The sequence below is a fragment of the Zea mays genome, chromosome 2, assembly GCF_902167145.1.
Source record: "Zea mays cultivar B73 chromosome 2, Zm-B73-REFERENCE-NAM-5.0, whole genome shotgun sequence".
Lineage (NCBI taxonomy): Eukaryota > Viridiplantae > Streptophyta > Magnoliopsida > Poales > Poaceae > Zea > Zea mays.
In genome coordinates this window covers 239236961-239251105 of record NC_050097.1, presented here as the reverse complement: position 1 = coordinate 239251105, position 14145 = coordinate 239236961, and the positions used below count along the sequence as shown (strand labels likewise).

Here is a 14145-nt window from a genome sequence, read left to right as displayed (position 1 = left end):
CTGACTAGTTTGCTCTAGTGTATAAGTTATACAGGTGCAAAAGGTTCACATCTAGCCAATAAAAAGACCAAGTGTTGGATTCAACAAAGGAGCAATAAGGCAACCGAGGGCACCTCTGGCTGGAGGCACCGGACTGTCCGGTGTGCACCGGACAGTGTCCGGTGCGCCCGTAGACTTCGTTTTCTACCCTTCGCCAGAGGACTTCGACTTCAACCCTTCGCCCTCGGGAATTCGCGGAGGCCGGCGCGCTATAATTCACCGGACTGTCCGGTGTGCACCGGACATGTCCGGTGCGCCAACGAACCGCGGCCTCCGGAACTCGTCATCCTCGGGTTTTCACGACAGCCGCTCCGCTATAATTCACCGGACTGTCCGGTGTGCACCGGACTGTCCGGTGTGCCAGCGGAGCAACGGCTCTCTGCGGCGCCAACGGCTCCCTGCGCAGCATTAAATGCGCGCGCAGCGCGCGCAGACGTCAGGGCTGCCCATACCGGTGCACCGGACATCAAACAGTGCATGTCCGGTGTGCACCGGACACCTCGGCAGGCCCACAAGTCAGAAGCTCCAACGGCTAGAATCCAACGGCAGTGATGACGTGGCAGGGGCACCGGACTGTCCGGTGTGCACCGGACTGTCCGGTGCGCCATCGAGCAGACGCCTCCAGCCAACGGTCAAGGTTGGTGGTTGGGGCTATAAATACCCCAACCACCCCACCATTCATTGCATCCAAGTTTTCCACTTCTCAACTACTACAAGAGCTCTAGCATTCAATTCTAGACACACTAAAAAGATCAAATCCTCTCCAATTCCACACAAAGCCCTAGTGACTAGTGAGAGTGATTTGCCGTGTTCATTTGAGCTCTTGCGCTTGGATTGCTTCTTTTCTTTCTCACTTGTTCTTGAGATCACAACTCCATTGTAATCAAGGCAAGAGGCACCAATTGTGTGGTGGCCCTTGCGGGGAAGTTTTGTTCCCGGCTTTGATTAGAGAAGAGAAGCTCACTCGGTCCGTGGGACCGTTTGAGAGAGGGAAGGGTTGAAAGAGACCCGGCCTTTGTGGCCTCCTCAACGGGGAGTAGGTTTGCAAGAACCGAACCTCGGTAAAACAAATCTCCGTGTCTCATTTGCTTATTCGCTTGGGATTTGTTTTGCGCCCTCTCTTGCGGACTCATTTATTATTACTAACGCTAACCCCGGCTTGTAGTTGTGTTTATATTTGTAAATTTCAGTTTCGCCCTATTCACCCCCCCCTCTAGGCGACTATCACCGGGTGGTATACGGACGACTCGGAGTGAGCCGCCGGAACGTCGGGAGCGGCTGGTGGGGCCAGCTCACGGCGGTGATAGACGACGGCGGGGTTGGTGAATCGGGCCGCGCTCGTCGACGGGCCCGAGTCGGGGGGCGCCGAGGTAGTGGCGTGGCCGCGGCGATGGTAGACGAGGGCGGGGTTGGCGAATCGAGCCGGAGTCGACGGGGCCGCGCGTGGCGCAGGCGGGGTTGACGGGGCCGCGCGTGGCGCAGGCAGGATCGACGGGGCCGCGCGTGGCGCAGGCGGGGTCGACGGGGCCGCGCGTGGCGCAGGCAGGATCGACGGGGCCGCGCGTGGCGCAGGCGGGGTCGACGGGGCCGCGCGTGGCGCAGGCAGGACCGACGGGGCCGCGCGTGGTGCAGGCGGGGTCGACGGGGCCGCGCGTGGCGGGGACGCGCGTGTCGCGGAAGAGGTCGTGGGGGCCGCACGAGGAGCAGGTAACGGCGCAAGACGGGGAGCCGAAGGTTGGGGAGGAATCGGATCGGACTCGAGGAGGGAGTCAAGATCGGTGGGTGGGGTGGAGCCAGCAAGGGGAAACACATCTTCGTCAAAGATGACATGACGAGAGATGATGATGCGGTGGGAGGTGAGGTCCAGACACCGGTACCCCTTGTGGTCAGGGGAGTAGCCAAGGAATAGACAGCGGGTGGAGCGAGGAGAAAGCTTATGTGGAGCGGTAGCGGAAGTGTTAGGGTAGCAGGCACAGCCGAACACGCGAAGGTGGTCATAGGAAGGGGTTGTGCCGTATAGGGCGAAGTGGGGGGGTAGGGTGGCGAACCGCCTTCGAGGGAAGACGGTTGAGGAGGTGGGTGGCAGTGTGCAGGGCCTCTGCCCAGTAGCTGGTAGGGAGAGACGCCTGGAAGAGGAGGCAGCGGAGCATATTAGTGGTGGTGCGGATCATGCGTTCGGCTCGGCCGTTCTGTGCAGAAGTGTAGGGGCACGAGAGACGCAACTGGACGCCATGAGTGAGGAAGAAGGAGCGAGAGGCGTGGTTATCAAACTCGCGGCCATTGTCACACTGCAGAGCACGGACCGGGCGACGAAACTGGGTGGATACCCAGGTGAAGAAGTGTGTGAGGGTGGTGAATGTGTCCGACTTCAACCGAAGCGGGAAGGTCCAGAGAAAATGGGAAAAATCATCCAAAATCACCAAATAGTATTTATAGCCAGAAAGACTGAGTACAGGGGAGGTCCAAAGATCACAGTGAACCAGGTCAAAAGCCTGCTCAGCCCGAGAAGAAGTAGTAAATGGGAGACGAGTATGTCGGCCTAACTGACAAGCATGACAGAGACCCTCAAAATGTCCCCTACTACATGAAGGATCTAGACTACTGGTAATCTTGGTCATGACGTCGGGTCCAGGGTGGCCGAGACGTCGATGCCATGTGGTGGAGGAGGTGGTGGAGACCAGGGCAGGAGGTGGAGACACGCCGGCGGTGGAGGGCTGGAGCGTGTAGAGTGGCCTCGAGCTGTCACAGCGGGCGAGAAGGGTCCTGGTGGCCAGATCCTTCACAGAAAAACCAGAGGGGTCAAACTCAATGGAACAGGAGTTGTCAGTGGTGAATCGACGAACAGAAAGAAGATTGTGAGTGATGTGGGGAGCTACGAGAACATCGTTGAGGTAAAACGGCCCAGGGAGAACCGAGGCACCTACTGAGGTGACTGGCAGAGTGGAGCCGTTTCCAACGACGATCGAGGAAGGGTGAGAGGGGAGGGGGGAATGAGAGCGAGAGAGCGTGCATGCCGTGGGAGTGGTGTGGTACGAGGCACCGGAGTCGATCACCCAGTCGGAGGGGGGGTGGGGTCATCGCCATGGTGCTGAAAGCAGCAGCGAGGGAGGCACTGTCCCAACCACCGGCCGGCGGGGACCAAGGCGTCGAGGTGTGGGTCCCCGGAGGCAGGAGCGCGGGCGGAGCCTGGGGCACGACGGGGACACCGTAAGGAGGTGCGCCGTAGTGAGGTGTAGTCAGGAGGGCTGGCGCCGGAGGACGGGGGGTACTCGGTGCCTGGCCCGGCCACATGGCGATGGTCCCGGTCCAGGGGTTGTAGAATGACGGCCACGCGTGGCCGCCACCCCGGCCAGAGGGACCACCACGAGAGGAGCCGCCGCTCCCACGGCCGCCCTTGCGGGAGCGACGACCCCCGTCGGTCGTGGAAGTCGGACGAGGGGCCACCGGGACGGCAGGTGGGGGCGGGTGGGAGCCCCGGTCGACGGAGGACGGGTGGCCGGGCCCCCTGAAGGCGGCTGACCACTGGTAGGAGCGCTGTAGAGGGCCGAGGCAGGAGTGGGTGCCTCATTCGCCATGGTGAGCTCCTCGAGGAGAAGCTCGTTCCGCACGGCGTGGAAGGTGGGGAAGGGCACGCTCCTCTTGATGAGAGCCTTCAGGTGGCCGTAGCGGGGGCTGAGGCCACGCAGGAGGTTCAGCACCAAGGTACGATCGGCAACTGGCTCGCCGAGATCGCGGAGGGAGTCAGCGAGGCCCTTCATCTGGCGGCAGTATTCGCCCACGGAGAGGTCCCCCTGAGAGAACAGGTGGAACTGGGCGTCGAGGTGGAGTGCCTGAGCATCCCGATTCCCGAGGAACTGGTCCTCGAGAGCGAGCCACGCCTGGCGCGCAGTGTCCGCCTGGTCGCGGATGATGTCCTGTAGCTCAACGGTGATGGTGCCGTGGAGCCACGAGAGGACAACGCTGTCCATGAGGCACCAGGAGCGAGGCGGTGGAGCGTCGTGGTCGACGAGGACGTGATCGTCGAGGACGAACCGTCGCAGCGTGAGGAGGACCTGTCCACGCCACCGGGGGTAGTGGGAAGACGCCGGATCCAACACCACGGACACGAGGGCCCGGATGTTGTGCAGACCAGCGGCTTGAGCGTGGAGAGCTGCGATGAGGTCGGCGTCGAGGTCAGAGTCGCGGGGGTCCTCCAGGGGTTCCACCGGGGCGACCGGTGGGCGGCCGAGGAGACGCTGCGTGGTGGCCATCTGGGTGGTCAGAGCGGCACCCAGAGCACGCTCACGCTCTAGGGCGAGGGAGGCGGCGCGCTCACGCTCCTGCGAGGCCATCACAGCCGCCTGGATCGTGGCGAGGGTGTCGCCGAGGGTGGAGTCGGTACCGGGGGGTGCCGCGAGGGCAGGAAACCCCGGTGGGGAGCCTCGGCGGTGGGCCGGGGAAGAGATGTCGCGGATGGGCCGTAGGCCGACGATGTAGGGAGCCTCGGCATCGGCCACGGAGCGGCTGGGGCCCATGGGGTGGGTCTGGCCGGTAGTAGGGAGGCCCAGGGAGGCGACGCCGGCGGCCAGGGAAGTGGGGGCCGCGCCCAGGTCCGCAGGCAGGGGCGGTTGCACCAGGCCGGCAGTGTGCGGGTCTGGTCGGAGGTCCGCCATGAGCAGAGGGCGAGCAGAGGGCTGCGGCGGTGGAGGTGAAGGGGGAGGAGGGCGCGCAGGTGGGGGCGCGACCTGCTGGAGAGGGGAGGCGCGGCTGGCACAGGACAGGGCGCGCAGGCTGGGCGGCGGCTGGGCCTGGCGCTGGGCGGCGTCGGGGTCGGCGCCTGGGCTGCACGGCTCCCAGGCGCGAGTGCGGCCGGGGCGCGTCCTGGCGGCGGCCGTCCAAGGCGCGCCTGGACGAGGGGCAAAGAGCGGCGCCGGGCGCGGTAGCTGCTCCTGGCGGCGCGACGAGCCGCGAGCTCGGGGACGGGCTGCTCGGTGCAGTCGGATGGAGGCCGGCAGCTGGGGACGAGCGGGAAGGGGAGGGAGGGAGGTAGAGGGGAGGCCGGCGGCTGGGGGCTGGGGGCCGGCGGCGGGAGGGAGGCTGGCGGCGGCTGCAGGGGGAAGACGCCCCCTGGCGGCTGGCGGCTGTAGCAGGAGGAGAGGATGAAACCCTAAGCTGATACCATGTTAGAATAGGAACCCATACCCTAAACAGGGGTTGGGAGTGATATTAATAGAGTGAGTAACTGGGCCAGGCCCATTACACAAGGGGTATAACGGTCATTATAAGGGGAATAACACAAACCCTAGACGGGTAGTCTAACACTCAGGCGATTGCCTTGCTAAATCAAGCTCTGGGAAAAGCTCCTGTTTCGGTCAGCGGCTTGAATTCCTCGACTTAGTTTATCCACACCTCCATTGTTTAGAGTCTATTCTAAAATCCGAAGCTAAGGATCAGGATGTTCTGGTACCTGATCAGGGAGGGTCTGATGTCAAGTTAGTGAAACAAGCTAGGAGGGAAAGATGGCACTGGTAAGCAACCCTACTGCTATAGATGTCTAACCAAAGGGCATGTGTGGATAAACTAAGTGCTTTGACCTGTGGTTATGCTTTGGATGGTCTTGGATTTTATTACATACCTTTTGAGCATAAAAGTAAGCCTAAGGGCTTTCGGTTCTACCCCAATCCATATGGATTGAGGGTGTTTCAATCCCTAGTAAGTCAAAATCTCTCTCAATCCGTATCAATCCCCTTCAATCCATATGGATTGAAAATAACCGAACAAGTCCTAAAGGGGAGGTAACAACAGCTGTGGTTAAAGCTACAAGGGGTGTTCTCTCTGAGGCACAAGTGATCTCAGAATTGCAGAGGATGGTTTCTAGTAAATGGAATGGGGAGGTTGTTTAGACTGGGGTTAATTGCTTCAAGACCACTTTTTCGTCACGTTCTGAACTCGATCATACGTTGGAATGGGGGGTGGTGCAAACAAAACATAGTGCATAGATAAAAATTGAGGAATATGTGTTGCAGAAAAAAAGCAAAAGTGGAGCTTAAGAATGTCTTGGTCCAATTCATTGGTTTACCGTCTGTGATGATTCAATTTCTTCTTATCTGGGCGGTGGGTTCAATTTTAGGTGCGACCAAGGCAGTTGATATGAAGTTCACCAACAAGTTTGATGTATGTCGACTACAAGTGTCAGTTCTTGATCCAAACCTCATTCCACAATATGTGGATGTGGCCATTGGCGACTTTGTGTATGAGCTGCAATTCAGGGTGGAGGAGAATATAAATGAGGAGAACCCCGAGCCAATGGATATGGATGATTTTGGTTTTGGAGATGATGATGCAAATGTGCCAGGGGGTATGGCACCAGTGCCACAACAAAAGGATTCTTCTATGAGAGACAAGCAAGTGAGAGAAGAATCTAGTGGAGCAAAGATAGGTGGAGATGGGAGTCATGGTAAGAAGGTTTTAGATTCGGAAGTCTTGATGGGAGAATTTGTGCTCATGACTCCGGAGATAGCAAAGCTGGCGGATGTACCAGAGGCTAGTGTGGGCTCTCATGTGACTCAAAGGAGCAATACTTCTTTTGAGGAAGGTATGAGTAACACTTGTTCCTCTTTACATTTTTCGTGTGATGATGTTGTGGCTAATCTACATCCTTTAGGCTTTAAATTTACAAATGATTCTTGTGTTGTCCAAAACTTTGTTGAGTCCATGGTTCAGTCAGGTGGCTCTAGTTCTCTGTCCCAAAATTAACAAGGAGTAGCAGATAGGGCAATAGTTAAGGAAGAGATTGAGTTTTATGAACGTGATGAGTTGAACAAATTATTGCTTAGTAACATGTGTGCTGAAGTTCTAGAGGAAATTATGGATACTAACAGTGAGCATAATCTTATGGCTCGTACTGCAGTATCTTATAACACAAATCGAAAAGGTAGAAGAAAAAAACTTTGGTTTCAAAATGAAAGGTATTTTTTGGAATAGTGATGGGTTCAAAGACCCCATGAAACATAAGTTTGTTTCAGATTTGACTAAAGAGCAAAACTTGTCTTTCATTACAATTTCGGAGACGGTGTGTAAGTCGTCTACTGATCCATTTTTGCGTAATCTATGTGGAGGGAAGAATTTTCTTTGGCATTGCAAAGAGCTAGAAGGTCGCTTAGGAGGTATTTTATTGGGAGTTGACTTAGACGTGTTTGATATAGGGGCCATAGAGGAGGGTGACTTTTTTGTTAAGTTCACCTTGTGCAACAAAAGTGATTGCTTCAAGTGGGCTTTAGTAGAGGTCTATGGTCCTGCTCAAGTGGATAAAAAAGAACAATTCTTGTCGGAGTTAGTCTGCTTATTAGGGAGTCATGAATCCCAACCTCTTTTAATAGGGGGGGTTTCAATATTCTCAGAAAACCCAGCGAAAAAATAAGGACAATTTTGACCATTGTTGGCCTTTCCTGTTTAATGTCGTAATTGATGGTCTTTGTCTGAAGGAGTTGGAGATGTCTGGGCGGCAGTTTACTTGGGCTAATAACCTTACTACACCTACATATGAGAAACTTGATAGTGTTAGTGACCACAGAATTGGATTAGAAGTATCCCTTATCATCGGTGGTAGCCCTTAATAGAGATATTTCTGATCATACCCCCCTTCTTTTAAACTTTGGTGAATCCAGCTCGAAACATATTAAAAAACAATTTAAATTTGAATTAGGGTGGTTACTGTGAGATGGGTTCTATGACATGGTTAAGAATGTATGATCACAAGAGTTGGGGGCCATACACCTATGGAGAGGTGGCATGCAAAGATAAGAAGACTCAGGCAATTTTTGAGAGGTTGGGCTAAAAATACAGTGGTGCCTGCAATAAAGAGAAGAAAACAATCTTGAATAAGCTAGATGGACTTGATAAAAAAACAGAAGTAGTGCTTTTATCAGCTCAAGAGCTTGATTTAAAACATTGCTTGCAAAATAGATTGGCTGAGTTGCTTAGGGAAGAAGAATTAAAGTGGTATCAAAGAGCCAAATCGAAAAACTTGCTGCAAGGGGACTCTAATACTGTAGTAATTTAGCAAGGTTCTTGATGAATCAAATTTAAGCAACTGTATTATAGTCATTGATGTGAATTGGTATATAAACATGCCCATTAATCAATGTAAGGTAAACAAGAAATATTAATGCAAACACTATTTTAGTGCTTGGACCCTTTCAGCATAGTGGCAGTTCTGAATAGTACAAGGTATGATCTGAATAATGTACTAGTATATATTGATTTTTCCCCTTTTTTTCGAGTTTTGTTCCTTACTGTATTAAAAATGAGAACACCTTAAATTCTTTATTGCACTCAAAAAAGACAAAAAGTAATTTGCTAAATCAAACATATACAACTAGACTTTTCACTCGTGGAAGCTCTTAGATGTCCATGGTAATAATCAGGAAGCATGAAATTAAACCAAAATTCTACGGCATTCCGAGAGGCCAGACCTACAGTTGTACAATATTTAGTACATTTGGGTACTGCATCTAGTATATTGACGTTATGAATAGTAGCTGGATAATCTCAGACGAAAGATGTTCATAGTAATACAACAACGTCATAGGATTTGACACATTACTCCAAGTAAATCGAAACTCTGCCATAGAATAGCACATCAAATAAGCAGTAGCAGTACCAACACTAAGGGCTACTTTGGGAACCTCATATCCCCTTTGGGATTGGAGAGGATTGAGGTGGAAATGAACTGATTTCCTCTCCAATCTCATTCAATCCCGAAGGAGATTTGAGTTTTCAAACTAGCTCTAATGGCTGGAATAGAGAGGATCAAGGAGACTAGAATCCCTCAAGGTTAGTTTGTAAACCTCATTTTTAAGGGATTTTCATTTTCCCTGAGGAAAATAGAAACCCCTTAGAAAAATGTAGTTCCTAAACTAGCCCTCATTATTTAAAATTGAATAGTATGGGATTGTAGTCTCTCAATCTCCTCCATTATCCTTGCTTCCAAACTAGCCCTAAGCAAGAGCACATTGCAGATGATTATTGCCAAGTAACACAGCGATGTTATCTCCCTTTGGAAAGATCGGTTATAGCAGCTGATGGACATGACATGGCTCGCTGATCATGCATTTCATCTTGAATCACACCAATGCTCAGTAAACTATTCGGTTGAAAGTCTGATGGGAGTGGTGTGTCGCTTTGCAGGTACTGCATGACGAGGCGCATGCAAGGCCTCGCGTTTGGCGAGGGATGTGAACAAAGCAAGCCAAGTTTCAGGACTAACTCTATCTCCTCATCCACATAACTATCCAGTCTTGGGTCGACGGCATCGGTGATGGAACCACCTTGCCATGCAGCAAGCACCCAGTCTGCTAGGGCCAGAGGCTCCCCATCGGTGGTGTTCACCCATATTGGCCGTATTGCACAGGTGACCTCCATCATCAACACGCCGAAGGCAAAGATGTCAGTTGCTTTGGTTGCCTTGCCAAGCCTGGCCAACTCGGGAGCAATGTAACCGTACGTACCTGCCACATGCGTGGTGTGAGCATCAGCACCATGATCATGGGATCTTGCAAGGCCAAAATCACCTAGCCTCGCATTCATCTCGCTATCGAGAAGGACATTGCTGGTCTTGATGTCCCGGTGGATGACAACCTGCTCCCAGTCCTCGTGGAGGTAGAAGAGACCAGATGCTATACCTATACCTTTGATGATGTGGAATCTTTGAGCCCAGCATAGATTGGTGTTGCCATGATCTTGAGTATGCAAATAGCAGTCAAGGCTTCCATTTGGCATGTAGTCGTAGACCAAAAGAAGATGTTGCTTATGGCTGCAATACCCAATCAGCTGCACCAGATTGCGGTGGCGAAGATGACCGAGGATGGTGATCTCGGCCATGAATTCCCTCATCCCTTGCCTTGACTCCGGCGACACTCGCTTAATAGCAGCTATCTGCTTAGAGATAGGCATCACTCCTTTGTACACACTCCCAAAGCCTCCTCTACCAAGAAGCATCTTGTCCTTGAATCCATGAGTGGCGGCCAACAATTCTTTGTAGGTGAAAGATGGAGGCCCATACTCCCTCTGCCAGTCTAGTTCAGCTCTTTCTTGTGATCGCCTCTTCATGTGGACCTTAACAAGAACAGCAGAAACAAGTACGAAAATTGCAACGATCGGTAAGAGAATTTTGCATATCAGAACCTTGTAGCTGCCTGGGTGATCGCTAGTTGGAACTTGTTGTGCGAGTTCTTGGATAGTCTTGACAGATAAGGCGGAGTAGTTGAGTGATGCAGCTTCTCCGTTGAGCTTGAAGCTCCAGCCAAGAACGTAATGCTTGCAGTTAAGTGTGCCAGTCGCGGAGGAAAACCCAGCGTATACTGTTGCGGTTGGCAAAATAGAGGAAAGATTGAATATAGTCGAGAGCAGTGGCCTGCTGGGTTTGGTGGACGACATGAAGTAAGGTGCTATTGTGACATTCAACATGATATGGTTGCTGTCATAGTCCACCCACACCTGCATCGGTTTTCTACTTATAAGTTTCAGCGGATGAAACTCTCCATTGGAGGTGTAGTAGCCTGCAGTGTGTGAGGCAACGGAGGACAGGCTATTGATGTCGATCCCAATGTGGTTGTCGTTGATGTCATTGAACTGGGTGCTCTGTATGGTATCAAGCTCGATTGCAAGAAGATGATTTGATGAGTTACCATCATTCCATGAATTGAGAAGGCCTAGGTACTGGCTAGGCAAGGCAGTAAACAAATCATTGGTGGAAGAAAGCACAAAGGCAAGACCATGGCCACTCAAATCATCATATGGGCCGATGATGGCAAAGACAAAGGTTGTAGAGAAGGACAGAACGGCGGAGCTATTTGGGACGGCGGCACTTGTGAAATCGAGAGGGAAAGCATAGAAAGCGTGACCTCTCAATTCCTTCTGCCCGCTAGTGAGGCTCAAGAGGCCATTGGTGACAGAAGCAGCATCCATGGTTATTAGATCGTTGCCAGAGAAACCATCGAAGATGAACTCACCTGATCTATCATAAGCAGAGGCAGACAGCAGCAGAGGCACGAGGATGAGGAGGAGATACTGTAAAAAGCAAGGTTGATGCATGTTCATCACATCAGCTAGACAGACGAGGCCTGGTCTTCTCTGCAATATCGATGGATCGAGTCGAGTCACAGGAAGCTATTCAGCTAAATTAATAAAGAGTACTCTCTGGTGGTGAATTTTAATTCATAGGATTGTGTCGTTCTCTGCTCAACCGAGTGTAGGGCCCGAAGACTTGCACCAGGTCAAGCAAGTTTGCTGTATCGCCATCAGGATCTTTTAACAGTCGATGGTTGGAACGGACCGGCATCAGGTCAAGCTTTGCTATCGCAGCTAGGACCAGCAGACTGGTGTTTTCCAAGTGTAGTCAAAGTGCACAACGTGTAGGCGGGGCAGTGAAGGTTAGGAATTCCAGCCTAGCCCACCAGGCACCAGACAATTAAGGCATCACAGCACAAATTAGTGTAATGATTATTGTTTTAAGTCCACACAAATTACCTTACAGTTTCTCTACTGCAAGGTTCATGGGTTCACCATATATTCATATATGTACACTCTGTAGTGTTAGAATTGATTCCGTCAGTTGGCCCAACGGCTAACTATGACCTCGCATCCTAATCGGGGGTGTCCAGTCCAAGACGAGGTTAGTGGGTTCCTGTTACGTAGTCTATAAATAGAGTGGTGAGGGTTGATGGCTCGACACGAGGTTACGTCTCAATTCCCCATCTCAACCCTAGACCAATCTATAGGGAGGCTGATAGCAACGAGAAGCTCACCACTGACATCGAGCTCGCTTCTTTAACCATTGCTGCCCTAGCGCAGATCTGAACCGACAAACGTGACAGTGTCAAATATAAATAGAGGTCCGATCTATGTTTTTGATTAATTGATCTAGAGGTTAGGGTTCTTGGGGAAATCCAAAAGTTCTATCATGTATGAGACATGAAACGGTTTCATCAGCAATGTAGTACGGCTCTTAGCCTCTTACTCGTAGCCAGATGACGACGGATCACCACAGTTTTCTTAGCACCTAGTTCTTTTTAGAAAAATGTTATCCGACTAGCAGCAATGTTATTTTTTGTATTTTAGCCCTTTATCAGATTTAAAATCACGTTTAGACCTAAAAAAATTTTAAACTCAATTTTGGACCCTTAGCTCGGCGCCATAGCCTGTGGCGCCGAGCTAACACAGCTCGGCGCCACAGCCTATGGCGCCGAGCTATGACGTGGCAGCAACGGCTACTTGCGCCTAGGGCTTACCTGGCTCCGACGTGGTGGCGGCGCGGCCTCGTAGCTCGGCGCCACAGATCTTGGCGCCGAGCTACGAATTCCTATAAAAACGCCCGCGCGGCTGGCCGAGAGCAGCTCATTTCATCCCATTTCCAAACTTCGTCAAAATTTGCTGGATTCAAAGATTTGAGTTGGTTCACTTCGTAGACCAAGGTATGATGTCCAACTGATTCGTTTTGTATATTGGGTTGTTAGTTTAATAATTTGTATACACCTATTATATTATCATTTTGATTATTAGTTTGTGTAAACTTATTATAAAGCATAATAGGTACAAGTGATAATTATAATCGTTTATTAGATAAAAGACATGTACCGAGAGGCGTTGTGGCAGAAGAGAGGTCGTCCTCGGGAGTTATATCCGGACGTATCTAGTAAGGATGCTCCTGTTCCTCCTGAACTCCTCGTGCCTAACTGTGACTGTGGCAGACTGGCTTGGGTACATCTGTAGGAAACGGGTGACGCCTAAGAGGGGGGGTGAATTAGGACTCCTAAAACTTTTACTAAACTAGGCCACAAATAAATCCCTAGAGCAAAACCTATGCAAATAATCAAAACTAGAATGTGCAAACTCGATTTTGTCTCAGTGTTGCTATCTCTACCGCAAAGGCTAAGTTTCAATCTACACTAAATAAGTATGACAATAAGATTGAAACTTAAATGCTTAATATAAATGCGGAATGTAAAGAGCTAAGTAGAGAAGCAAACTCTCGTGGAAGACGCCGGTATTTTTACCGAGGTATCCGGAACCACGCAAGGTTCCGACTAATCCTCGTTGGTGCCCCTACGCAAAGGGAAGCCCACGCGAGGGCCAAGCACCACGGTCAAGTAACTCCGTAGAGAGCCACGGGCCTTCTCCACGCGCAAGTGGTGCTCCGCTTCCGGCTCCTCTCGGACGCTCCCTGCCGTCTCCACTATCGAGCTTCCGGCCGAAACGCCGCGGGCCTCGTTCCCTCCGGTACACGGTGGCGGCCGTGACACAAACGCGGTTGTCACGGTCTCGCAAGACTCTCGCCCCACTCGGTACAATTACAACGACTCACGCAAGAGCCGAGGGGTTGTGTGGTTTTACAAAACTCACTCAACTAACTAGGGTTCACCTAGAGCAAGCGCTAAAGCGGTCTAACTAACCTAAGCACTTCGCAAAGCACCTACGCTAATCACCGAGTGATTCTATTAAGCACTTGGGTGTTTGAGCTCTTGGAAATATGCACTATGTGTCTTGGTATGTTGCTTGGGCTCTCACACTTGAGAATGGCCGGTTGGGGGTGTATTTATAGCCCCCAACACAATTGTAGCCGTTGGAGAAAAGTTGCTGCTCTCTGCGGCACACCGAACAGTCCGGTGTGCACCGGACAGTCCGGTGGTGCACCGGACAGCGCACTGTAGCCTGTCCGGTGCGCCTAGCCGTTGCCTGTCCGACTCCTGTCAGAGCAGGTGACCGTTGGCGCCGCAGGCTCCGGGTGCCACCTGGAACTAGCCGTTGGGCTGCAGTTCCCAGGTGCACCGAACAGTCTGGTGTGTGGGCACCGGACAGTCCGGTGTGCCACCGGACAGTCCGGTGCTCCACGCACAGACAGTCCGCAGGCAGCACACGCCTCCTTTCTTGAACTTTTCTTGATCTTCTTAATGTCTTCTTTTGAGGTGTTGCTTTCCTCAATTCCTTAGTCCAAGTAGTTCTTGCATCCTGTGAACTACAAACATAAACACTAGGAAACTTGTTAGTCCACAGATTGTGTTAATCATCAAACACCAAAACTTACTTAGCCAAATGGCCCGGGGTCCATTTTCCTTACAATCTCCCCCT

The 14145-nt window shown here is 51.8% G+C and overlaps 1 protein-coding gene across 1 annotated transcript; it reads right to left on the bottom strand.

The window, feature by feature from the left end:
• Nucleotides 1–8485: 8485 nt before the first annotated feature.
• Nucleotides 8486–11171, bottom strand: LOC103648246 (L-type lectin-domain containing receptor kinase SIT2). Its single transcript, XM_008672733.2, has one exon. It carries the CDS (start codon nt 11116–11118, stop codon nt 9067–9069), a length of 2052 nt encoding a protein of 683 aa, XP_008670955.1. The 5' UTR covers nt 11119–11171; the 3' UTR covers nt 8486–9066.
• Between the last annotated feature and the right edge of the window lie 2974 nt (nt 11172–14145).